The sequence below is a fragment of the Lynx rufus genome, unplaced genomic scaffold (assembly GCF_022079265.1).
Source record: "Lynx rufus isolate CCGP_SWC_20201006 ecotype Redwood Valley unplaced genomic scaffold, mLynRuf1.p SCAF_27, whole genome shotgun sequence".
Classification (NCBI taxonomy): domain Eukaryota; kingdom Metazoa; phylum Chordata; class Mammalia; order Carnivora; family Felidae; genus Lynx; species Lynx rufus.
In genome coordinates this window covers 14,331,095-14,357,932 of record NW_025814842.1, presented here as the reverse complement: position 1 = coordinate 14,357,932, position 26,838 = coordinate 14,331,095, and the positions used below count along the sequence as shown (strand labels likewise).

Sequence of the window (26,838 nt, the reverse complement as noted above, 5' to 3'; positions counted from 1 at the left end):
CGCTTAATATTCCTGCTATCTGCAACGAGGCAAAATGAATTTATAAAAGTGTTGCACTGGGACGCAAGGAGAGGGTTTTTAACAATACCGCACAGGAGATGAGAGATGGAAATGAATGGTACAGAGACTCGGTGGTGTCATATTTCGGATGTGTCAAAGAGCGCTGGCGTTTTCTTCCCCCTCCTCTCTCTTTTCCCTCCTCTTTTTGTCTCTGCAGGTTTCCTTAACATGGGTAGCTGCCCTCCCTCCTCCAACCCGGTTTTCCCACAAGGTCTAAAACTCCCCAGCTCTGGCCTCATGATGCTCTCCAGGAACTGAAAGGGATTCCCGGGCCTGCTTCTTACCAAATGCGAGCGGCCCGTCCCCCAAGTCACAGGTCTGTTTTCGGGGGCAAAGCCATCCTTCCGGGGGTGGTACCTTCAGTGCGCTCTCAACGGTTCCAGCCCCTGAGCCCCAACGCTTACATGACTTTGCCTGGAAGCCAAGAGGCTGCTGGGATGTCATTAACTTCCGCGTTTTCCGAGTGCCTTCCGCGTGCTAATAGCTGTGGGAGCCCCGTCACTCCAGGGGGGCACCAGCGCCTTCCTGGCACAATGCATCATCGTGACAAGGTGTTTGGATGATGTATCACTTAAAAGATGAAGCCATCAAAGAATAAGTCGAAGATCAGATTAAATTTAATTACAGGATAAGAGAATTCTCATCTGTCATTCTGGTGATGAATTCAGCGAGGGCAAGGAATGGGAGCTTCTCTGAAAAGGAGGGGGAGGAAGAATAAGACATATTGATGGGGGGGGGCCAGCAGAAGAGAGACCTCCGATACCTCCCTGGAGTGCAGGGAGTCACAGGGGCCCTTGGGACAGAGCCCGACACCCCTCTCTGTGATACACACCTCCAAGAATGTTCCGCCACAGCTAGGGGCTATTACACGGGGAGCGCCTTGAACGCCCAGGGGACCACCGACTCCAACCTTGTGCTGGCGTGCTGGCTGTCGGCCTCGGCTCAGGGAGGAAACTGTACCAGAACTGTTGCCTGGTGGGCCGTTCCAGGAGGTGAAGTTGGGCCTCAAATTTGGGGACAGAGGGAGGGATTAATCACGAAGGGGCTCAAGGGACTTCTGGAGGTGGCAGACCTCGATTGAGGTGGGGTGACCTGATGGCATGTGTCAGGGAAACCTTGCAGTTTCGCTAACAAGAATGAATTTACCGCAAAAACGAAAAAAAAAAAAAACCCAACCCCGATTATATAGAAGTAGTAGTATTATAAACCGGAAAGAAGAATTCGGTTGGGACACTGGGCCTCATGTCGGGCAAATACAGATGTATCTGACCTGTAAGTCACACAGCCTGGCCCGTAATGGACGCCTAACAGACGGTGTTGACTGAGACAGGAAAACACTTGGAGATGACAGCATGCAGATTCTCAGGCCGTAGCTTCAGGAGGTCTGGGGTTGGACTCACGGGCCAGTCGGCTTTTGTGACGCGCCGTTGGTGGCTCACGGCTCTCCGGATCACACCCGAGATGCTCAGGGGGGAGCCCCGGCCCCTCATCCTGGCACCCAGGGCTCTCAATACCCCGTCCCTACTGGTTGCCCTACAACAACCATATCACTGTCCCCCGAACATGCCATATGCATGTTCTCCCCACCAACCTCCATGCCTCTAACCTTACCTCTTGCCTAGCATTGTGTCCGTGCTCAACATAAGTCTTCCCGTGGGCTAGCGAACCATGGGGGCTCACTCAAGGGAATGAGACAGGCTCCCCAGAACGCGCCAGATGCCACAGCCCAGGGTTCACGACCAGGAGTCACAGGACTTGAGTTTGAAAAATGTCATGGCACTACCTGAACCTCAATGTTCTCATTTTTGTAAAATCGGGGGTGGGGGGGGGACTACCCACCCAGTAGGATTAAACATATCACTAAAAACAGAAATGGGTTTACGGCCAGCATGAACAATTTTTTAATGTTTATTTATTTATTTTGAGAGAGAGAGAGAGAGAGACAGCACGAGCAGTGGAGGGGCAGAGAGAGAGAGAGAGAGGGCGAGAGAGAATCCCCAGCAGGTTCCACGCTGCCAGCGCAGGGCCCGACACAGGGCTCAAACCCACAGACCGTGAGATCATGACCTGAGCTGAACTCAAGAGTCAAGACGCCTAACTGACCGAGCCACCCCGGTGCCCCTATCGCCAGCATTTCTATTCCCTGTCTCCGCCCAGCCATGGCTCTGGCCCAGTGCTCAGGGCTGTGCCATGAAGCTCTGGGCCACAGTCCGTTGGGACCTCAGCAACAGCTCAGCGGCAGGGGCTCAAGAGAGCAGCCCAGAGCCATTGGGGCCGTTAAAGGGTAAGAAGGAAGATGCGCATGTGCCTGGGGGCCCCTGGGGGCAGCACTGCCCACCCTTCTCTCTCCTTGACCTTGGTCCTCAAGGGAAATCAGAAGGAGTGGCCGGGGGGGGGGGGGGGGGGGTGGCTGACAGGTTGACCGGGTGGATGGGGAGGGAGCAGGAAGGGGCTGACAGAAGAGGCCAATCTCATGGCTGATAGGCCTGCAGGGCAACCACCTGACCTGGGCCCAGATCGGCAGCCTGGAGTCGGGTGGGGGAGCCGAGGGCCTCCTTAGACAAGAACCCCGGCTCTCAATGAGGTCGAGCTGACACCAGAGGCTATTGCTGCATCGTTGACATCCCATTTCTAGGTAAAACTTGAGCTCGAAAAGAAACGGGCACGTGTCCAATCCAAATTAGTAACCGGACAAGAGCGAGGCTGGTCAGCAGCTCGCTGATAGACACTTGTGAGAGAGCAGGCTCTCCGAGTGGCAAGGAACCTTTTCCATTTTGTTGGCAAACACATGTTGGAAGACAGGAGATCACCCTCCTCGGTGCTTATTTTCTCTCTGTTTAATTGCTGTCGGATAATAAATTACGACCGAGAGTCCATTAATTAAACTCACAATGCCCGTGGAACACCGGTTTCTTCTTCTGGGAGTTGCCTCGTTCCAGGAGCTTTGATTCAGTCTCTGTTTGCCCAAAGCACTTTACGGAGCGGTTTTAAAAGATGCCAAGGCACGTGACTGGTGGGGAACTCACTCCCAGCGCAGAGGGAGTGGTTTTGCAAGGAAGGGGAGGAAACCTTGATGAGCGACGGTGGGGGGGGGGCAGCCTGGCAGCTGGAGAGAAGTACCCAGGGTGCCTTCTCAATTCAGAACATGTGGTAGAACAGAAAACAACATTAGACTTATTTAAAAAAATCAGCTGATGGAAAACAACCATGGTCCCCTCCTAGGTGTTCGTCCCAGCGCTGGGGCGCGGTGGGGGGGGGGTCAATGGACAACCTCCCTTGCTTTTTCATTCTATAATCCGCTAAATGGGAGGAGAATTCATTGGAAAAAGCCCTGTGTGCAGATGGAACCCAGGAAAGATGAATTCCGGAGCCGCACAGGGAAGCCCTCAGATCTCTGGGAGACATTTATTAGACCACCTTGATTCCTTTTCTCATGCCAGAGGTTGGCTTCACAGGCCAGTTTTTGATTATGCAGATATCTAAACATGACAGGGTCTGTTATGCCACAGTTAGCAAGTACTTAGCTCAAATGTAACCTGTTCGGAACACTGGGTGGAGAAACCTGGGAGTTAAGTATTTTTCCAAATGCTACTCCCGGCATCTCCTGAATGACAGTCACATACAGCAGTGTGGCTCAGAAGCCGACATCCCCAGGGCTTAGCGTCCAGGCTCCTGCTGCCCTCCTGGCACGATACCACCATGTCCCAATGTCCCCCTCCCCACCAGCTCACCCAGCACCAGTTGGGCTCGATTGCCAGCTTGTCATATGGCCTGTCCCAAGATGCGGCCTCTTAAATGTCTGACTTGACCATCCCCTGCAGGCCACGGCTCCCCACCTCCACTGCCCGGGTCACCAAGGCTTCCAGGGTCCTTGTCACCTCCAGACCCTGTGAGGGAAGAGCTGGAGAGTCAGCGGGGGCCGATGGCCAGGATGCTTCCGTAGCAGCCATCCCACTCTGAACTCCTCCGAGAGTTCAATCTAAACCCGATCTAAGCCGTCACCACCACCCGCCCCGTGCCCCCGGTGGTTCCCTAGTATCCCCAGAGTCGAGTCCCACACTGCTCAGGCCAGCATCGTGGCATCATCTGGGAACTTGTTAGAAATGCAAAATCTCCCCTCCCACCCCAGGCCCCCTGACTCAGAAGCTCTGGGGGGGTGGGGCCCAAAAGTTCAGAAGCCAGAAGGCTTTCACAGGCCTTCCAGGTGATTCTGCTGCACCAAGAAGGCAAGGACCTGTGTCTTGGAGCATGCCTTCTCTGGCCTTGGGAGACCCACCTCTCCATGCCCTTCTGCATGGTCTCCCACCAGCCCTCCCCTCTCGCAACTCTGAGCGCCAGCCATGCTGGGCCGCCTTCTGTGTTCCAGCCCCCGGGCTATCTTGTTCTTCCCACACTTCCTATGCTATAGAGTCTCCTGTCTCTTTGTCTCTTCCCTCAAGTGGAGCCCATCTGAGAGCAGGGACCAAAGCCTACCCACCGCCGTATATACTCGTGACCAGCACCTGCGGTCCGTGAGAAAGATACACTCGTTGAGCGAACGGATAAATGAACGGAGACACTCCCTGGATTCGTTAGTCCCTAATGCCTTTGCTCGGAGTGACTCCCTGTGGAGAGCCTGGTCGCTCTCCTGCTCCCCACGCGTGCTTTTAGCCAAGTAAATCATCTGGACGTACATGGGTTGGGTTTGAACGTAGAGCACTTTAGTCAGGCTGGAGGGCGTGGGTTCTCGTCTGCTTTGCTCGCAGGCACTCGCTCCTCTGTGCCTCAGTTTCCCCATGCTGCCTGTCTACCCCCCAGAAGCAAAGGGCTCAGGATTCGATCTGTCTCGCAGTACCCATTATCCACCTTCAGAGGACCTGTCACACACTGAAGGGATGCTGAGGGTCTGGACTATCAGAACTCCCTGCCATGGGGCAGCCCGCGTGGTTCAGTCGGGTAAACGTCTGGCTCTCAATTTCAGCTCAGGTTCTGATCTCATGGTTCATGGGACTGAGCTCCACGCTGGGCAGCTCAGAGCCTGCTTGGGATTCTCTCTCTCCCTCCCCCCTGCTCGCGCTTGCTCCCTCTCCCTCAAAATAAGTAAGTACACTTAAAAAAAGGGAAAGAACTACCTGTCATGATGGTAGAGAGAACACAATTCCTCTCCTTCCAGGTATTGGCTTAACGGGAAGCAAAAGTGCCAGGAACAGAGGAAACCCATGAGCCATAACGAATGCCTGCCTGAATGTGCGCGCGTGACTCCTGAATGTGAATTGGCAACTGAATGTCTTTGGGTTCACGGAACAAGAGACGGACCAAGGGAGCTGACGGGGCATTTTGTCCAGTGTCTTCCTATTACAGAGGAGCACACTGAGATCCAGAGAGAGGGAATCACTGAGTCTGGCTCAGAATCACCTGTCTGGTGCTCCACGAGGACCGCATCGTAAATGTTTTCCCCGTTTGTAGCCTGCCTTTTATTCCTATTAGTTGACATAAAAAATGTCTTAAACTTTTGTGAATGTCAAGTCTAATGACATTTTTGGGTACGTTTTCTCCCGAATCTCAGACAATTTCTGCCAAGCTCTTTATTCACACACATGCACACACATACATACGTAAACACACACGTATGCATACATGTGCGCACACACCTTGGGTTAGCACAAAGTTGCCAAGGGAAATTCATTGACTAGGCTCTATTTTCACAATGTTGGTCGACTGTGTTGCCCTTTTTGAGTTATTCTGTGTTCTCCTGAGAAACCGGAGAAGGCGTGTGTTCTCTGAAATGTTACTACTGGCACGTTTCTCTTTCCCAGTTAGTGCTTAGCTCTTGTACTTACAGACCCGGTCACACTTACCACCCAGCTGGTCCTTCGGGATGAACATGTCAGGCATGTTCTCATGAGGAAGTCTGTTATTTCTTTGAAGTACGTGTAAGCGGGCATATTTAGTTATGATTAGAACGTATGCCCATGTGGCAGATACTTGCCTAATTGCACATGACTCTGAAATGTATTCACATTTTCTATCCGGTATGCAGTGTGCCCATTGATCCTCTTAATATCTGTGCTGATGCAAACACTCATGAATCTTTTCCCAACTGCTACGCAGGAACAACCAGAATGCACCCCCCCCCCTGCCCTTCTCCTTAAAATCTCAGAACACAGAACAGCTACAAAGTAGAGAACAACAGATGCCCCACAGATCCTCTGGAGGCTGGTGATTTTACTCCCCTCCTGGTCAGAGATGGGCTCCTACCTGGGGTCCCCAGCCATGGCATGGGTACAGTATTGCTGTGTGGTTCTCCAGTGGCCCCTGGTCCAAGCAGACGTCTTTAGCCTTGTTGTTTCGAAGCTGTAGGAATAGGCAAAACATCACCCATCAGAGCTCATCTGGTGGAAATTCCGCTGCCCAACCCTTGTTCCGCCATGACTTGGTTCGGACTTTTCTGTGAGGTGATCATTTTGGCAAGAAAGACAAAGTCCTTCAACGGACGGTGTGGGCATGAGCGCTCTGCCTGCGACAACCCTAGCCCCTGCTGACACACAACTCCCCCGTCCCCAGCACAGAAGAGAAGCCTAGGGAACATCTGGACATAGGAACACCAGTTACCCACTGGTTATCCAGAGTGGGCGTCGACACCAACACTGCTTTTAATAACCCCGGGAATCATGGGTCAGTTTCTGAAGTCACTGCTGGCATGGAGGCATTAAAACCAGTAATCCCCCAAAGCAAACAAAAACCCTGCCGCCAAGCAACAATTTATTTATATATTTCTGTACTTATCTACATATTCAAAGAATACTTACTGGATGCCTAGACGGTGGCAGGTACCATGCTAGGTGTTTGGAACGCATCTGTGGCAGAACGGACCGAAGTCCCCAAGACAAAAGCCCAGAACCTAGCTACGCACATCTCTCTGGGAACACAGAAGAATTTGTCTCGTTGGAACCTAGACTGGTGTCCATCCCACCCGCCATGTTGCAATCTCAAACCGGTGGGAAAACGTTGTTGGTCTTACACTCCGTCTCCTCCATGGAAACCAAACTAACCAGAGACAAATCAAGAAGGGAGGCAAGGGGCACTTGGCTTCTGTGCTCCCAAACTGTGTTTAGGTTCAGGCAACTGAGCAGAGTTTCACTGCCTTTTTTTTGTTTGTTTTAAAGATTACAAAAATAACCCCATCCTACTGAGATATCTTGAAAACTGTGGAAGAAAGTAACAATCGCTCACCGTCCTTTCCCAAATTCGGTTAATTTTTTTCCCTAATTCTGAGACAATTTCGTTTTGTTCAAGTTGGACCGTAATGAACAACTGTGTAAAGCTTCTTCACCCTTCAGGTTTTATTAAGAAAATAATCCTAGAACTGCGGTTACGGTAGCAGAAGGTAGGGCTGCCTTAATGTTCTCAAAACCTGCCGTCCAAATCCTTTCCGGGAGCTTCAAACTAATTTCTATTCCCGTCCACAAGGTATGTAAATACTTATTAGTCCTGAGTTTCATGCTTTAAAAATATTGTGTTGGTCAAAGTATACAAACATCCAAACTTAGATGCTGGGGAACCTAGTGCACAGCATGGTAATCATAGCCAATAATACTGTATCACATACTTGGAAAATCACCCAGCGATTAGATCATCTTAAATGTTCTCATCACCAAAAAAAGAGATGGTAATTAGGGGATGTAACAGAGGTGTTAGCTAACTCTATGGCAATAATCACTTTATAATAAGTAAGTGTGTCAAATCAACATGTTGGACCCCTTAAGCTTATATAGCTTTATATGTCAATTGTATCTCAATAAAGCTGGAGGGAAAAAAAAGAAAGCTGCTTGGGAGAAAAATTCTAAAGAAATTGGTGGGGGTATTGCTTTAAACCCAAGTTACCAAAAATGTATGCAGAGGGGTAGAAGTGATGAATCAGATATGTTGGACAAAAGGTCCCAAGCAAGAGATCTCTGCTGAGTCGCCTTGGAGCCCCGTGCTGTGTTTTAGTTCTTTTGTAGATGCTTTGAGGACACGCTCACTGTCGATGCTTTCAATGAGGCAAAGGATAAATTACGTGGAAAAAAAAACCCAAGCAAACTTCTGAGTCAAAAAGTAATTCAGAAGAATTAAGATGTTGAAAGTGATAACATCTACCAAATGTATTTTGCTTATGTCTTTTTTTTTAATGTCTACACAAGAGCAGTATTATAAAAATGTGTCCAACGGAGTCTAATGAAGCTTTTAAGAGAAGTATAAAATAAAAATTACAGGTGATAGAGAATATTGTTTTGAGAGGTGAGGAAAGACATTCTTGTTTTTATGAATTGACAATTAATAGGAAATTGGAGAGTTTCAAGTTTAGCAATTCTTTCCCTTTTTAAGAATTATCTGCTTATTTCCCCATTGGGATCTCCGGTGGTTTTATTGTAGATTTAGAAGCGCTCCTAATATATTAAGGATATTGTTTTTATGGCATATTTGTTCCCTATAATGATTTCAGAATGCCAGGCTTTTCAATTTTGTCTCTAATGTTTATGCAAAGAAATCTATTATTCAGTAACTTAATAAATATTATGGAGGGCCTCATACGTGCCTGGGACTGTGCTAAGTTCAATGAATGCAAAAATAAACAACATAGTCCTTGCCCTGAAACAGTCCATGGTCTGGAGAGACAGACACAGGAAGAGCTCGTGCAAGACTGAATTTTTGCCAGGACGGCAATGAAAACACGTCCCCATTCCATCTGTATATTATTATATTGCTGTATATTATTATGCTGCACCTGTATGCTTTATGCATACCGTATGTGCATGGTCTTTCATATAAATAATGGTAAGAGAATAACAAAGATGAATAAAATCAAACAAGGGGCAGAGGCACTTCAGGCCACGAGGACAGTATGAGCCAACCACAGAATTTTGACCAAAGACCCGGTGAATGTTTTTGTGCTCACTGAGTTGCTTTTACATGTGGAAAAGCAGTATCTCATACATGGAAGAATCAGGACATAAAGCGGGCACATGTCTTTCTTTAAAAATTATGTTAAGGCAGGGGCGCCTGGGTGGCTCAGTTGGTTGAGCGTCCGACTCGATTTTGGCTCAGGTCATGGTCTCACGGTTCAGTTGATGAGTTCAAGCCCCGCACGGAGCTCCCCGCTGACGGTGCGGAACCTGCTTGGAATTCTCTCTCTCTCTTGTTCTCTCTCTCTTCCCCTCCCCTGCTTGCGCTCTCTGTCTCTCTCAAAATACATTAAAAAATTTAAAGAATCACGTTAAAGCATTCCAGCTAATAGAGGTGAATAGACATTTAAAAAGCAAGGGAAGGTGGCTTACTCTGTAAGTGGGCCTGGGCGCCATCGCTGTGGTCAGGATGAAAAACACTGGGGCTGACACCTGCTCAGACGTGTCTGTCTCCCTCTGTCACCATGCTGGGGTCTGGGCATGGCAAACAGGACTGCTAGCAGTAAGTGTTAAAATACAGTTGCCTGAATAATCGTACATCTTGTTACTGAAATGAATTTAACCATAAAGCTATTCTGAAAGGTATAAAATGGAAATAAGGGAAAAGAATGTTTGTGCCCCAAACCCCAGATAATATTAGCAAAGGCTGAGAAGTTGATGAACTTTCTCAGTCAAGGAGAAAGTGTGTTAACGTTCTTGTGTTACATGCCCCCTGACCCTTCATTTTGGAGACTCGGAGACGAATTGAAAACAAAACAAAACATTAGAGGTAGTGCAGTTGCTCGATCGTAGGGTTGTTCTCGTTTTAAATTTTAAGGAACCGCCATACTGTTTTCCGAAGCGGCTGCGTCAGTTTGCATTCCCACCAACAGTGCAAGAGGGTTCCTCTTTCTCCGCATCCTCAAACATCTGTTGTGTCTTGTGTTGTTGATTTTAGGCCATTCTGACAGGTGTGAGTTGCTATCTCATTGCATTTCCCTGATGATGAGTGAGGTCGAGCCTCTTTGCACTACTAGGTACAAAGAATGCAAAAATGCTAATTTAAAGGGGGTACCTGCACTCTGATGTTTACGGCAGCACTATCTGCAACAGCCATATTATGGAAAGAGCCCAAATGTCCATCGAGTGATGAATGGATAAAGAAGGTGTGGTAAAAAAAACACACAATGGACTATTATTCAGCCATAAAAAAGAATGAAATCTTGCCATTTGCAACAATGTGGATGGAGCTAGAGGGTATTAAGCTAAGTGAAATCAGTCTGAAAAAGACACACACCATGTGATTTCACTCACATGTGGAGTCTAAGAAAGAAAACAACACAGGGAAAAAGAGAGAGAGGCAAACCAAGAAACAGACTCTTCACTATAGAGAACAAAGTGATGCTTACCAGAGGGGAGGGGGATGGGGGTGGGGGAGGGATGGGGATTAAGAAGGGCACTTGTTGTGATGAGCAACAGGTTCAAAAACTAGAACCACCCCACGATCCAGGAACTGCACTGCTTCTAACGTTTTTTGAAAAAAAAAGAAAAAAATTCATCCCTGAGTCTCCAACATGAAGAGTCAAGTGGAGTGTAATATAACCGGGTCGAATCACTACACTGCACACCTGAAACTAACATTACACTGCCTGTGAACTAACGAGAATTTTTTTTAAATCTTTTATTTATTTTTGAGAGAGAGAGACAGAGACACAGCATGAGCAGGGGAGGGGCAGAGAGAGGGAGACACAGAATCTGAAGCGGGCTCCAGGCTCCGAGCTGCCAGCACAGAGCCCGACGCGGGGCTCGAACTCACGAGCTGTGAGATCATCACCTGAGCTGAAGTCAGACGCTTAACCGACCAAGCCACCCAGGCGCCCCTGAACTAACGTTAAGTAAAAACTTAACAGAATGTTACAGGTTACCATAATGCAATTAACAACGAGACACAGATAATTCACGTGACGAGGACGTTTTTTTAAAGCCAAGAAACAAGCCCGCTAAAAAATTGGGAAGGAGCAAGGAGCATTAAACCCAGAGATATTCACTGGCCTGGGGAAAGACTCTCAAACAGCATTGTACATGAAAACCGGAGGACGTAAATTGCAAATATAGTACGATATTCACTCTGCCTTCTTCTTTTTCCTGTTGCTCGGGGGCCTGGTGTGGTGAAAAGAACCAGTAGGAGGGAGTATTAGAAATAGAGTTGTCTAAATAATGGTAGATTTTGTTACCAAACTGAATCTGATTAGTTTGACTTCTTTCATTTAATGTTATAGTCCATATGAAATATATTCTAGCATATGTTGAGCTCAGCAAGCCGAGAAGGAGTGATAGAAGCAAATGCCCTAAAATGTTAACACTGATCATATCTGGGAATTGGGATTTGGAATCACTTTTGTTTCATCTTTATATTTCCTATAGAGCGTATGCACTGAATTTCTTACTTAAAAGAGATAGAGAGATTTGTAAAAACAAAAGCCTCCCCTTTCCCCAAAACCAGTCTATGATTTCTACGTTGACTCCATGGCCACCCCACTGTTGAGCTCCAGAGACATCATTTACATCGTACTTCATGTGAATGACAGGCCCTGAAGCTGTTCAGTGCACAGCCTGTGGAACTGGGTCCCGGTCATCGTCTTTCATTTTCCCGTTTTTATTCCTTATTTTTTTTTTAATACTATTTTCCTCCTCATTATGGTATTATCATATAAACATTAGCAATAATTGGGAACACATGACAAAGTACCCTCACAAAAGCTGCCTGTCTCTCCACCCAGAGGTAACTAGAACCCGTGTCTCCATTTCCCCATGCTATTTTCTCACTTGCTTTCAACCTAAAATAGTAAGTAGCTAATCCAATTTTATAATCCTGACCTTTTCCTCTTAAGAATTAGACTATCAACATTTCTCTCAAGTCATTAAACTTTTGTACATACCTTTCGAAATGGTTGCAAATATTTCAAACGATTAATATGGTATATTTAACTAACCTTCAAGTGAGAGTCAAATTTTTTGATAAAAAAAAAGTCACGGAGATGAACAATTACTCTCAAATCTTTGTGCTCATTTCAAAGTATTTGCTTAGGATAAGGGTAGAGATGAGAGTGCGACTCTCATTAAGCCTTTTAATACATGTGGTTCAAACTGCTATTTAAAAAGCTTGTTTCAATTTACACCCTCACCAGAGGATCTGTGATTTTTCATATAACCAAGATCTTACTGGCAGGATGCCCACATGTATTCCAAAAATGAACCTTTGTTTATTTGGCAGAAGCACAAAGCTACCTCAATGCATTTTAATGTCTTCGATGATGAAATCAACGAAGAACATCCATGTTTTTCAACCATTTGTGTTTTCTCTTATACTTTATTTTTCTTTGGGGGTGTTTTATTTTCTTATTTAAATTAATTATTAAGATGTAATTCAGTTTGTGGAGCTCATTAGATATTATTTGCATTGTCCATTCATCTATACTATTCCTGTGGTTTGGCATATTGTTTCTCTATTCAGTTGATGTATAGATTATTTTAATATTTATAAGCTCGGATCCATTATCTTTTACTTTTGCATTTTCTTCCAAGGCTTTCATTCTTAGGAAGCTCTGGCCCTTTCAGAGACCAGCTGCACATGCATTTCCGTATGGTCCTATTATCATTTCTTTTCTTTCATTTAACGCTAAAGTTCATCTGAAATACACTTCAGGATATGGTGAGCTGCAAGGATCTCAACTGTTTTCTTCTCCAAAGAACTAGGCAATTCACCCAATTGTCTTACGAATAATCCGTTTACAGCCTGTTGTTTTTCAATGCCTCCTTTTATTTGACCTTACTTTGATAACCCTAAACCCCCAGACCACACTTCTGTTTTAAAGAAGAAAAGATAAGGCAATTTGCACCTGTTAATAGTCACTGCTGAGTGCCAGCTACTGGTCTAAAAACTCAACATATCCCGGCTCGTTTCACCTTCCCGATAGCCCTGTGCAGTGATTCAGTCTTCACGCGCCCCTAACACTATATGGACTGTGCCTGCAAGGCACATGCTTCCCATTCCAGATTCTGGCTGCAGAGGGACACCTCGCCCACACCCTGACGATTTAATCTGGCCCTTATTTACTTCCCATAAAAGGCATCAGGCATGAAGCGGGGAAAATACACAGTTACAGAAAAAGGAAACACTGTAAGTCAAAGAGAGCCTTAGCTTCAGCCGCAAGCAGCTCTGGGAAGCAGCCCGAATACTGGAGCTAGTGGGGGTGTCACCAGTGGGTCTGGTGCATCTGGCGCCCTGCGCCCTGGCCTCACTCTGTGCCTCATCCAAACACACAACGGAAGGAAGTAAAAAGGCTTATACACAGCATGTTCTCAGCGGTGGTGCTTACGATATTGAAAAAAATAGAAACAACATAAACGTCCGTATTATCGAGCAAAACACGGCACACAAAGGTGGTATCATGCACAGTCATTACACAGTCATGTGTAATGACATACACAGTCATTACATACACAGTCAATGACATACACAGTCATTACTAAGGCTGCAGAAATGACACAGATATTCCTTGTATGTTATGATTTCAAATTATTACACACGTGGACACCATGGCTGCAGCAATACATAGATACAGATGTGTTTATAAAAATACACATGTGTGCATATTTTTAGTAAAAAATGCACACACGGACACACACACAAAGACCACACATCAAAATGTACGTATCACCTACGAAGTCAGAATGCCTGTGTCCAAGGCGGGCTTCATGACTTACAGCCCGAGACCTTCGGTAATTATTGAATTCATCCAAGTCTCAGCTTCAGCTTCCTTATCAACAACATGGACATAATACTCATAAAGGGAGGGTAAAATGAGTTCACAGGTGAAAAGCACTTAGAATAGTGCCTGGTGCATCTTGTACGTGTTCGCTGCCCCTTATTCGTATTTTCAAATTTTTCTGAAATGCATACTAATGGCCTTTGTAATAAGAGAAAAGGCTATCTGTTTCAATGTTTAGAGAGTTGACGTTATCTCATCATAGAAGATCTAAGAGCGTCTGTCCTTTTGTTGGGGGCAAGGGGTTCTGGCCGCCAGCACTGAGCAGTGGACAGCTCCAGTCACTGCCTGTCTTTATCTCCAACTTCCTGCTCAACGTCCCTCTTACGGGTCCCGGGGGACCTCAAAGTCAAAATGTCCCAAATAGAACTGATCATGCACTCTACACCCCAGACAGAACAGGTTACCAGAGCCTCTGGTCCCCCCATTGTAACATTTATTCCATGTGTCCCCCCACCAGCTGGTGAGAGCCTTGCTGCCAGGTCTGTACCTCCGAAAAACACTCAATGAACGAACGAATGAATGAATGAATGAATGGATCTGTCCTCTATTTTCCCCCATCAGAGCAATCCCCAGCCATCCACAGCCATCCAAGCTGAGGGCAAGTGTGGTCTTAATTACCTCCCCATATGCAATGGTGTTATTGTATCTTCTCATTTCTGGGTAAACGTGGTCCAGGTACCACTGGAAATTCTTACACTTTAAACTTTTCCTCAAGGCTCTTCTTTCGGAGACATCACCGATGTCAATTCCTGGATTCTGAAAGTAGAGAGAAGCAAGGGGCATTAGTGACTGGGGAGCTCTGGCCGGAGAAGAAGGCGGGTGGCTTTTGAAGAAAGCCATCAGAGAGAAACCTGATGTCCTGCATCCTTGCTTGGGAAGTAGGTTTAAGGGGACTCATTTGATCCCAGAGCCCCAGGCTAGACTACGGTCCCCTGAGTGCAGCACGCGGCCCCCCAAAGGAGCCGTCCTTATCATCACCACACAAAAGGGATCCTAGGACGCACTGATGTTGACAACCTATGTTCCCAGCATCTTCCCTCGTTTCCCCAGTGACTCTCAGAGCCAGTTATTAGAGGAATTATTTGATTAAGACAGGAAAATAAATGCCTCTAACCACCTCCTGTCTTTCTTCTCTAATACACGTGTGATTCCCCCCTTTGCTGGCCCTTTGTGAAGTTCATTATACACCGAAGTGAAAATAATTTTCCATTGCAAAGCTTGTAATGATGTTCTAATGAATAATTCACTCTGCTTTTACAGAAATGAACCTGTAATGGGTTCATTACATGCTGACAAGGGAAAATAAACTAGCTGAAATAGGACTCCACAGGCTTCGCCGCAAGATGGCCGCGAACCAGGAGGGACAGGACGCTGTCTCCACAATGGCGGCCAGCCAGGCGGCAGCTCGGGGGCCAGGGGGAGTTCATGTTGTTTCGTTAAGATTTCTCCTTTCAACAGCCAAATGGTGGTGTTAAAGGAAAACCCCCCTAAATGTGCATCGGAAGACGGCCAGCCGCCTTGAGCGCCTATGACCCTGAGTCACACTGCCACTGTAAATTCACAAACGGGAATAATAATACTGATTGCACTGATTTCACAGGGCTGTGGGGAGAGTCGAGGAAGGATGTGAGTTCACAGCCCTGCCCTGCCATGTGCTACACGTAGGACCTTACGCAAGTCACACGTCACCTCCCAGAGTTTCAGTCTACTCACCTGTAAAATGGACGTCATAATAGGTCCATATCAAGCTAGCATGTATTGAGCCCTTCACGGTTGCTATACTCTAAGCCTTGTTTTTATCTTCACAAGAGCCCCAGGAGATGAATGTCAACAATCCCTGCTTTATAGGCAAGGAAACTGAGGCAGAAAGTTCTTCTGTCATGAGGTCGTTACGGGGGCGCTAAATGAGATACTGCTTAGGGAGTAGGTTTAAGGGGACTCCTTTGATCATACTTCCTGAGTGCCAGGGACATAGCCAGGGCTCAGCAAGGGGTACCTATCTTTATATAAATAACCACATGTCAAATCACTTCTGGTTTAACAGCTACAAAGTGCTATTATGGCCAAAAGGGCTTCAATGCTTGGGAACATTATCTCAATAACTGTAACAACATGATACAAATTCTTCACTTTTACCCTCTTTATCTAGAAATGCTGCACGTAGTCTGCTGCTCTGGGCTGCCGCCTCCTGAAACCTGAAATCTGCCGGTCCTCAGAGGGAACAATTCTAGGCGACTCTCTCAGGACACGGCTGAGACACCTACAGGTACTCTGACTGAAGAGATAAACCCAACTTTGGGGGGTCACCCCGCTGTGCTGTGGATCTAAGTGCATTACATGCACCTAGATTGATGATTTTGGTACTCTGTACTTAAACTGAGTACTCTAGTACTTAGATGGGGGTACTTTAGTACTTATTACTTAAGCGAGTACTTTAGATTCAGTTCCCCCAGTCACCTTCGGAAGGATTTTCTAGGCAAGGAGCCTCAGGGACGGAGGCAGTAAATGGATTTGTTCAAGACTGCATAGCTGGTAAGCGGCAGAGCAGGGATTGCAACCAAATCAAGGCACAGCCATCACACAAAACTCCTGTCAGGCTTTGGCAACACGGGAGTTTTCTTAGGCTGTATTCTGGAAAGAATATGGAGGAGACTTGAAGAGCCACGTAAACTGGTAGGGGTGTATGTCATGGGGCAGGTGGAGCTCCGTGGGAGGGCACAAAGTGAGGGCAAATCATGGAGTCATTGGTTAAGAAGCTTCCAGAACACCATGGACGGTCAGGAGCAGGGCATCCGGATGACTACAGTATGGCTGGGATTAATTCAATAAGACCCTGCTACTCTTTGTAACTGGATTTCGAGAGTTCCATTGTGCCAGGCCCCACGTAAAGCAGGGTTTCCAACACCTGGAGATCTGTGAACCCCTTCAAAATGCTCTTACAATTTTGCAAGTGTAAGCATCTTTCTGAGGAGACACCATCATTGACCTGACAGGATCACTGGTCCAGGGTGATGGGGAAGGGCTGCTGGGGCCCTACCTCCAGTGGCAGATTCCACGCTATGTACACGTGAGACTTGTAATCATCCATCCAGACCTCAGCAACCCGGAGAGCATTCCTCTTGGTGTAGAAACCGATGTTGCTGTTGTAGGGTTTCTTCTTCCGCTCAATGTGGGCCACCCGTGAGCAAGGCAGGACCTCCATGCTGCCCCCACAGAGCCATACCTGGAGGAGGGAGGACTTGATCAGCCTGACAGGGAAATCCCTAGAGGCCACTGCCCCTCCCCAAGGCCCAAAGGCAACGGTCAGGGGACGCAGCATGGGTGAGAAGTACATTTTAATGTATTTTGAGGTTGGTCTGTTACTGCAATGTAGACTAACCTAACTAAAACAGGTGTAAAAGAAGGCTTGGGAGACTTTTATAGATAAAATAGTTTAGGATATTAAAATAGAGCTCTGGGTAACTAAGGCCCAGAGCCTTAGTTAGGTGGCTCCTGGTGACACATGGATTTTCTTAAGCTCTGCACAGTTGGCACCCATGGAGGTTTTCTTTCCCACCTGGCTGAAGTCGGGCCTTGCAGACCTAGAACAGAAAATTCAAACTGAAAAGCAAACCATATTTATTCATATCAGCACCAAGGGCACAACAGGCTACTTACGCATCGTTAATATGCTCTGTGATGGAGTCCTAAGAGCACAGATGCCCAGCCTTCTGGAAGCATCTGCCCCAACGGTATCATGGGCGGGCATCCCTTGTTATTGCTGGAATTGGAACATGCAGGTGGAAGGCTGATATGGTAGTTGCCTTTGACGGATACAAAAGCCCAAGGAAGTGACACCTGCCATTCTCTGCATGGGCATGGCAGGCATCCAGGCCCAAAAGGCCCTGCTTGTATGGAAAAGCTGAACTGCCCAACTTCTCCCAGTCCCAGGCAGGCAAAGCAAAGCACTCCTGATTGTCAGGAAGGACTACTTTGTGGAAATAAACGTACTGGTGGGGAGAGTGTGCTGGTGAGCTGACCCAGTCAGCACAGACAATGTATATGCTCACCCCAACCTGGGATACTTCAAGCCCCTCTACCTTTACTTTCCCAGACCCCCTTCTTGAGGATACTGGGACCCTCCTGCAGGTTTGTACACCATCCCTGGATCTTCATTGATTGAATTTGGTGGCAAGATCCATGCGTGTGTGGTCTTCCGTTTCTATTTCCCAACTCTGGCTGCACCATGGGGAAATGATACAGATGGAAAATTCTGCCCATAACCATGAATCCTCACCTTCAAGGAGGAGACTGTAAGCTAAGGGTTTGTTTGGTAGACAGTGAGTGGTCCAGAGGAGCTTGATTTGGGGACCTGACCATTAGGTTCCCCTTGCGTCGTCATGGCAGCTGCTGACAGTGGAAGGAAGCCATGTCAAGGAGGCAAATATAGCCAATGCCTGTAGGGAATGGGGGCAAGAGACCTTACCAGGTAAAACCAGGTAGCTGAATTTCTGGGGTGGGCAATAGGCAAAGATACAGAGCGGCACAGGTATGTGGCATTGCGCAGTTTCAAGATTCAGGGAATGAATGGAAAGACATCCCATATTCATGGATTGGAAGGCCCCATGTTGTTAAGACGGCAACACTTTCCAAATTGATTTAAAGACAACACAATCCTCATCCAAACCCCAGATGGCTTCTTTGCAGAAATTAGCAAACTAATCCTAAAATACATGTAGACATACAAGAGACTCCAAAAAACCTTGAAAAGAGCAAAGCTGGAGGACTTCCACCTCTGATTTCAACTTACCACAAAGCTACTATAATCAAGACAGTGCGGTGGAGGAATAAGGATAGACGACAGGATAGAACTGAGAGTCTAGAAATAAACCCTCACCTCTACAACTGACTGACTTTCAACAAGGGTGCCAAGACAGTCCAACGGGGGGAAATAGTCTTTTCAATAAGTTGTGCTGGGACAACATGCCAAAGAATGAATCTGGACCACCACATCACAACATATGCAAACTTGAAATGGATCCAAGACATAAATGTAAGAGCTAAAACTGTAGAACTCTTAGAAGTAAACATAAGGGCAAATTTTCATAACCTACGACTAGGCAAATATTCACCAACTGATAAAAGGATTAACAAAAGATGATATATCCATACAATGGAATATTATTGAGCGACAAAAACAAGTAAGTGCTACCCTATGGATGAACCTTGAAAACATTATGCTAAGGGAAAGAGGCCAGTCATAAAGGACAGCGTACTCTATGATTGCATTTATGTGAAATGTTCAGTATAAGAAAATCCATACAGACAGAAAGAAAATTAAGGGTTGCCTAGGACGAGGGGTGGGGTTGGAGGAAGGTAGAGTGGGGATGGGGTTTCCTTTTACGGTGATAAAAAAAAATGTGCTAGTATCAATTGAGGTGATCACTGAACAACTCCTTGAATATACTAAAAACCATTGAGTCGTGCACTTAATTTTAAAATTTTTTTCATGTTTGTTCATTTATTTTGGAGAGAGAGAGAGCATGAGCAGAGAAAGGGCAGAGAGAGAGAGAGGGAGAGAGAGAATCCCAAGCAGGTTCCACGCTGTTAGTGCAGAGCCCAACACGGGGTTGGATCTCACGAACTGTGAGATCATGACTTGAGCTGAAACCAAGAGCTGGGTGCTCAATCGAAGGAGCCACCCAGGCGCCTCGGAGTTGTGCACTTTAAATGAGTGAATCATAATGGTATGTGAAGATCTCAACAAAGCGGTGACAAAAATAAACAGATAGATAGAGAAGTAATTCCCCGAGAGATGGGAAAAGAAGATTCAAGGGGTAGATTCCAGTTTGGGAAGCTAAGGAGAAATAATGCAATCCAAAGCAGAGCTGTGTGAAAACCACTTCCGGAGTAGGGATAACGTGTGCAGGTGTATGAGGGGCCTCAGCAAAAGCCAGAAACCCCGTAACAAGAACGGAGGTTCCAGGCGGGAACAGAACCCACAGGCAGACCAACTTGGTGCCAGTCTTCTGTAAGCGGTCCAGACCAAGGTCAGGATAGACCAAGATCGGGATTGTTCCGATTGTTTCAGGTTGTCCCTAGGGAAAGTTGTTTCAGACGTCCCTTGCTAGGAGTGGGCTGACAGAGCAGAGGGTCCAGGTCAGACCCCAAGCCTCTTAAACAAGAGTGGGAGATGGTGTGCCAGCTGGGAGGCAGGCCACACAGCACATCTGTCGTGTGTAGCAGGGACCGTGGCTTCCTCTTCTGGACTCTGCCATGTGGATACCAGTTGGCATACTCATGGACACCAACTCAGAGCCACTTAGGTTTTCCTGTATGGTCTGGGGAGAGGCAAAGGGTTCTCAGACTGTTTAGCATCTTGATGGTACAGACAGCCCTCTCCTGGGCCCAGCAAACCTGGAGTGAATGACCAGTGTCAGCACTGGCCCGGATGCCTGTAACATCATCACAGACCTCTTCTGCCTGGAACACATTCCTGTTACCATCCTGTGCCAGCCTGGCCTTGGTCTACACCTCAGTCTGTCACCTCTAGTGACTCGGACTGGATTTAGGGTCGTAAGCACGAGCAACTAGCAATAGCATATCTTGTATGAGACAGAAAATGACAGCACTGAAACACACAGGCTGCAAACTACTCTGGAGATACCGGGCAGAGGAGGTAATTTAAAGTTAGGGAAGAAATAAAGAGAGGAAGGAAGGAAGGAAGGAAGAGAAGAGGAAGAAGAAGAAGAAGAAGAAGAAGAAGAAGAAGAAGAAGAAGGAGGAGGAGGAGGGGGGAGAGGAAGGAAAAAACAGAAAAGAAAAAGAAGAAGAAAGACACACAAACACCCAGTAGGTGTGGGTGGCAAACTGAGCGCAGTCCTTTGGGCCTTGAGGAGCAGCCCTAGCCTCCTCTCTGCTTTATCCTTCATCCTCCACTTCCACAGACCCTCCACTCACAGAGGTGAGTGTCTTCGCTAGGCCTGCTCCAAAACGTAGGACCAGCCAAATCCTTACAACCAGGCACCAACACCAAGTACCTCATGAAATCCTCACAGATGAGGAAACTGAGGGTCCAAGAGGTTGATTAAGTTGTTTACAATCCATAGCCAGTAAGTGGGGGACCCAGAACCACAACCTAACCCCGGGCCACACCAACAGGCCAGCCCTTACTCGGGGGGCACCTGCAGCTCTGACCCCACCAATCCAGGGGCAGCGGGCCTGCGCTCATGGATCCTCCAGAATTTCCTCAGCCACAGCTTGCACCTCACTCAGGATGTCTGGCCAGTGCCTCTGTGGGTGGGGTGAGTGAGGGGGACAGGGTGTGCATCCATGGCCTGAGGAAACTCAGTGGACCCGAAGTGGCACCAACGATACCCTCAGGGTCAGGGGTGTCATTGTTAGGGGTGCCAAGGTCAGCCTCCTGCCGCACAAAGCCACGTCCAGTGCGACGCAAGGGGAACGGGAGGAGCCAGTGGCTCAAGTGATTCTCAAGTCTTGGGAGGCTCTTCTCCAAGTTGGCAGGAGTGGTCACAGCAGAGCTCATGAGCTGGCCCTAAGGGTTGACAGGGTGACGTGAAGTCTGTCCGTGGTCAAATGACCGAGTGTAGATGTAGTGTAGAAGTGAAGCCATTCACGAGGGTAGACTGAATACCTTAGAAACAAAGCGACAGGTTAACTAAGGCAGCTGCTGAGGGCTGATCCAGGGGACTGATACTCACGCAGTTTCCTACTCTACCTGAGAGCTATGAGAGCAAAAAGGTAGCTCCATAAACGGAGTGATCGATTCATCCTTCCGCGAGACATAAGCACTAGCTACACGTGTCTCAAGTACAGCTGCTCCCGAGGAAGTTATCCTTCCTTCCGTTACCGTTTGTCGGCCCAAATGGCGAGGTTCTATGGAGACTGGGGGACATTATACCAGGGGAAATGAAGAAGTAGGTGGGGATGAAGGACTGACTGGCACATCTGTGATCCCAGGGAGGAAGAAGAGAGGAAACGACCATCCTGGAATAGCACTCCAGGCCCGGAGGTCCTCCCCAGAGGAGGAGGTAGGCCCTCCAGATGGGCTGGAATGGGCCAGGAAGATAGCACAGTCCAAGCTCGGGGACAAGTCCTGGTGGGATAGAAGCCACAGCAAGGCTCTTGGTGACCCTCTGCCTGGGAAGTGGTGGCCATCAGGAGACGGGCTGACCCCAATAACACATATTAATTAATTCATAGTTATTCATCCAGAAAATTCCACTCAGAGCCTACTTTCCAGCATGGGAACGTCATGGAGAGTGTCGAGGGACAAGTCCTTGCTCTCACGAAGTTGATGATCTTAAAAGGGAAACACATTAATTAAATAATCACAGGCAGATGTGCCTTCTCAGAAGCAGAGCCAATTTCAATGAAGGAAAGCCACACAGTGCTGGAAAAACCAGCATCCAACAAAGGGACAGGCCCTTAGGCGTAGAGAAAGCAACCCTGACGTGGGGCAGGTAAGGTGAAATCAGAAAGGCTAGACTGAGCTAACCTGGCTAAAGAGGTGGGGTGAGTGGACAAGAGCCCAAGCCCGGGGGCAGCCAGCACAGATGCAGCGGCCTCGTGGGGGGGAAAGTCTGGGTTCACGATGGCTGCAACAATCTCTCCCACGCTCCTTTGCAATGTGGATTTTTTGCTCCTTCCATCAACGAGTTGGATCGACTTTCCCTCCTCTTGGATCTGGGCTCGTCTTCAGACCTGCAGTGGTGAGTAGAATGCGGTAGAAGCTTTTGCGCTCTCCAAGGCCAGGCCTTGGGAGGGTTTGCAAGTTTTACTGTCCCCCTCTTGGGATTCTGAGTCCACCGTGCTGTGAAGAAGCTGGGAATGAAAGACCACGGGGGCGAAGGGGGTCCAGCCTGGGCTCACTCACGTGCCCGGAGCTTCAGCTGGACGGGGCTCCTCCGGTCCATCCACTGACTGACCACCCACGCGTGAACGAGCCCAGCAATGCTATGAGGGGCACAGGAATCGGCCAGCAGACCCCAGCCTGGACTGCCAGCCTCCAGAATCATGAGCAAATCAATTGTTCTTTTAAGTCTCTAAACTGTGGGCTTACACAAACAACTCGCGTGAACGGAATATTCAAGGAGTATTCAAGGAACTGAAAGAACAGCCATGCGGCTGCGTCGGGGCAAGGGTGGAAGAGAGGAGAATAGCATGAAAGAAAGCTGGGTGGGCAGGCAGGGTTTGCACCAGCCGGGCCTGCAGGCCACGTGAAGGAAACTGATCTTCGTTCTAAATGAGAAGCCACTGAAAGGTATGAGTTTGAAAACGTGAACTCTGGCTGAAGCGTGGGAAAGAGACTAGCAGGAAGGCGAGGGGAGGCAGAGGAGGCAGGAGGGTCTTAACGTCACTGCCGGGAGAAATGCTGGTAGCTTTGGCTAGGGCAATGGGATAGAAGCAGATATGTTGACAGATTTGAGGCTTTTTAGCAGGCAAAATCTTGAGCAACGGGTTGGATATGGCGGAGACAAAGAAGGATCAAGAATGACTCCTAGGGTTTTTGCTTGTGTAGTTGGACGTAGGGTGGTGGCATCGTGCCCTGGGCCAGAAAGCCTGCCCAAGGCTCTGGAAGAAAAAAAGCATCACAAGAGTCTTAGGCGGGACACGTCCTTTCTGCTTAGGACACTTGATACCCTGGGGGAAGAGGACACTATGGGAGACGGATGTCAAAGGGTGCCATTGATTTCTGAGTTCTCCACCATCACTCCAGGGGGAGAGTCTTCGAGGGTGCGCTGGCTTAATTCCATCTTTTGGTGAATTTCATTCATTCAACTCATATTGTCTAACAAGTATTTTACTAACTCGCTAGAGTCTTAAAGATGACGGAAAGTATGTCATCAGACTAGGCAAAAGTTGGTATTTCCGGAATTATGCCTGGATCTCAGCCGGTCTGGCGGTCTCCCTGAATGCCCTCTGTACTTCCCAGAGTCTCCGTCTTCCCTTCAAGGGCAGGACGAGAAGCTGGCCTAGATTGCTGGTTCCCAAACCTGGCTGTGCCTCTGAATCCCCAAGGGATGCTTTAAAATAACAAACGCTTGGATCCCACCCGAGACCTATGAATCACATTCTCTGAGGAGAAGCTGAGGGACTACTGGGTGGTTTAAAAAATCTCCCATGTGATTGTGATGTGTCCAGGTTTGGGAACCACTGGCCTAAACTCATTTCATATCTTTTTCTGAGACTGTGGTTTTATGACTGGAGGCAAAGAGAAGGTAGGATGTGCCTGGCCAGAGCACAGACCACTGGGTGATGGCTCCAGGAATGCTGGGGATCTAAAGTTCCAGGTATTGCCCAGACCATGCTCTCCCTGGTGCCTCCATCACCAAGGAGCTTGGACGGTAAGGGGGCAAAGTCAAGGAGCCGGAAGTCACCGCCTTGGCGGAGGTGAGCGGTCGTGGAGGCGGCCAGGAAACATGGCGGAAGCCAGGAGCTAAAGCCAATGTGGCTGCTTCATTTATATCACCTACTGTAGGCAGTGGCCTCTAAACATTTTTGATATATGTTCTCCACTGGAAAAAGAACAGTTGAAGGCCAACATGTTGACTTTATCCATTTGAAAATATATGCCCATGCTATTGTATTAATGTATTTTACACACGATACATTTAAGGACAGAGACATTTAAAAATTATACCACCATGGAGGTGCTAATGTATTCCCCTTAGACCCCAGTGGATTATCCTGTGTTCGTCCGGCTTTGGAAACCACTATGAGAATTCAAGTATTCGAGGTCTAGGTCCTAGTCCACCATTTTTAGAGGCCAGCTGTTGCTCAAAGCAGCAGAAAGTATTGTTCAGGAACGAGTAGGTTTGGAGCCAAAGTAATCTAGTGAGAATTTTCAACCGTGACACTAGAGTGTGAACAGCGAGCGCCATGATAACATGAAAGCTACTTGTCCCGAGATGCCCCAGGCGCCATCTGGGGGCAGCTGTCTCTGGAAAAAGCCCTGGATGGTGTTACAAGGTCTGCGCCTCTGTCTCCCCCACCCCCTAGTCATTAAGGTTCAACAGGAAGCTGCCGGATCCAGAAAGAAATCCGGGTGTCATGCTCAGCACTCACCTCCCCAGACACTGGTCAGTCCGTCACCAAGTCCTGCAGATGAACGCCTCTTAACTGTGGCTCGATTGTAGCCACTTCCCCAAACACCCACCACGACCACCAGACCACCGGCTCCTCCGCCACCACCCCAAGCTGTCACCAGCTGGACCGCGGCACCCACGTGCCCGTGGCGCCGTCCGTCTGGCCTCCACTCAGCAGCCAGAGTGCCGGGTTCCGATCACGTCATTCCCCTGAACGCTTCGTGGGCTCCCACTGCTCTGAGAATGAAGTCCAGAATCCTAACATGGCTTTGCAGGACCCCCGTGCCCGCCTCACCCTCGTGTGCAGCTCCCCCACAGCGAGCCTTCTTTCTCTTCTTTCATGTGCCACAGTCCTTCCAGCCTCGGAGCCTTTGCTGAGCCCCTGCCCGGGACACTCTTTCCTTCTCTGCCTGGTTACCTCTTCCTCCAACTTCAGCCTTTAGCTCAACCGCTGCTTCCCCAGGGAAGCCCCCCCCCCATAAAGGCAGAGCCCCCTACTGCAGACTCACGTAGTACTTGTACACACTTGTGCAAGTACAACCTACCGCAGTTGTGATTTTGTGAGTGTGCCACGCACACACACAGTGGGTGTGTGAGAGTATTACTCTCTCTTTTCCTTACTGGGCTGTTAGCTCGTTGAGGACCAGACCCATGTCATCCTGTGTCCCCAGTGCCCAGCGCTGGGTCTGGCACATCAGTAAGCACCTGACAAACTCTTGTTCAATGGGCGAATGTGAACGTACTAATGAATGCAGTGGGGACGGAGGGCGAATTCGTAGGATGGGTCTAGACAGAGGGCATAAGACGGGGGGAGGGAGGGAGGAAATGAAGGGAAAAAATAGAAACGGTCTAGAGATACAACATGACAGGCACAGAAAGGACAATCAGATTGACCAAGGGCCTTTATTATAGGACTCAACACCAGGAAGATCTGAGTCTCCCCAACTTTTCGGCCCACAAACCCAAAACCACCCTCGTGCTTCTGGGACTGCGGTTCCTTGGCACCCTGGCTCATAATGCAAAGCTACCCTGCAGTAGTCACCACCAGCCGACCCAGTCCAGCCTGGGCACCACCGGGAGGCATTCTCTAGCACAAGCTGAGAAATACTGAGCAGGTATCTGGTAACGGAAGCCCGCGGGCTCCATTTCTCCCAGGATTTGGGCACACTCACTCTACCCCACCTCACCCCCCGGTTTCCTCATCTATAAACGAGGGGGTGGGGCTACTTCCGAGCCTCTTTTGGCCCTGGTGTTAAGTCTGTGATTCCCTACACCATAGACCACAGGCCCAGGGTTCAGGGTCAGGGTCATCACCAGTGGAGGGCACCGGCTTCCTTACGCTGGCCACCCCAGCGTTGACCTTCTTGGGGAATAATCTCGAGACTACCAAGAATCCCCCAACTAATGAATTCAGGCATGTTATCTAGACCACCGGTTTATCTCTGAATCAGATCTCCAGGCTGCCTTGGGTGCACCTAGGGTGCACCCTCTATCACGGGCAGCCTCTAGGCGCGCACCGAAGCTGGTTTTTTCTCCTTGTGAACTAGTCGACATCCCGACCGTGCCACTTACTGACCACATTTCTTGGATGGCACTTCCTTGTATTGGCATAGGGCGTGACACTGACTCTACCAGATCTCAGATCTCAACTAGTGCTGAGTGGGGGCACCTGGGGTGGCTCAGTCAGTTGAGCGTCTGACTTTGCAGGGTTTGGTGTGGATATGGGCATATTTTCGTCTCCCTTGGGTATACACCGAGGAGTGGGATTGCAGAGTCGTATGGTAACACCACGTTTAATCTCTCCAGGGGCTGCTAATCTTTTCCAACGTGGCTGCACCATTTGACATTCCCACCAGCAGTGTAAATTCTCCACATTCTCCCCCACCCTTGCCATTGTCCATCTTTTTGATTATAGCCATTCTGGTGGGCATGGAGTAGCCTCTTGTTGTGGTTGTG

General features: G+C 48.3%; 1 protein-coding gene across 1 annotated transcript in view; it reads right to left on the bottom strand.

Moving 5' to 3' along the window:
- GALNT17 (polypeptide N-acetylgalactosaminyltransferase 17) overlaps positions 1-26,838 on the bottom strand; it is a 447,671-nt gene that overhangs the window by 21,819 nt on the left and 399,014 nt on the right. The window contains exons 7-9 of the mRNA XM_047089314.1: positions 16,833-17,018; positions 14,414-14,551; positions 6,298-6,393 (exon numbers count right to left, since the gene is read on the bottom strand). Coding sequence (XP_046945270.1) covers positions 6,298-6,393; positions 14,414-14,551; positions 16,833-17,018 — 420 coding nt within the window. The remainder of the gene's footprint in view (positions 1-6,297; positions 6,394-14,413; positions 14,552-16,832; positions 17,019-26,838) is intronic.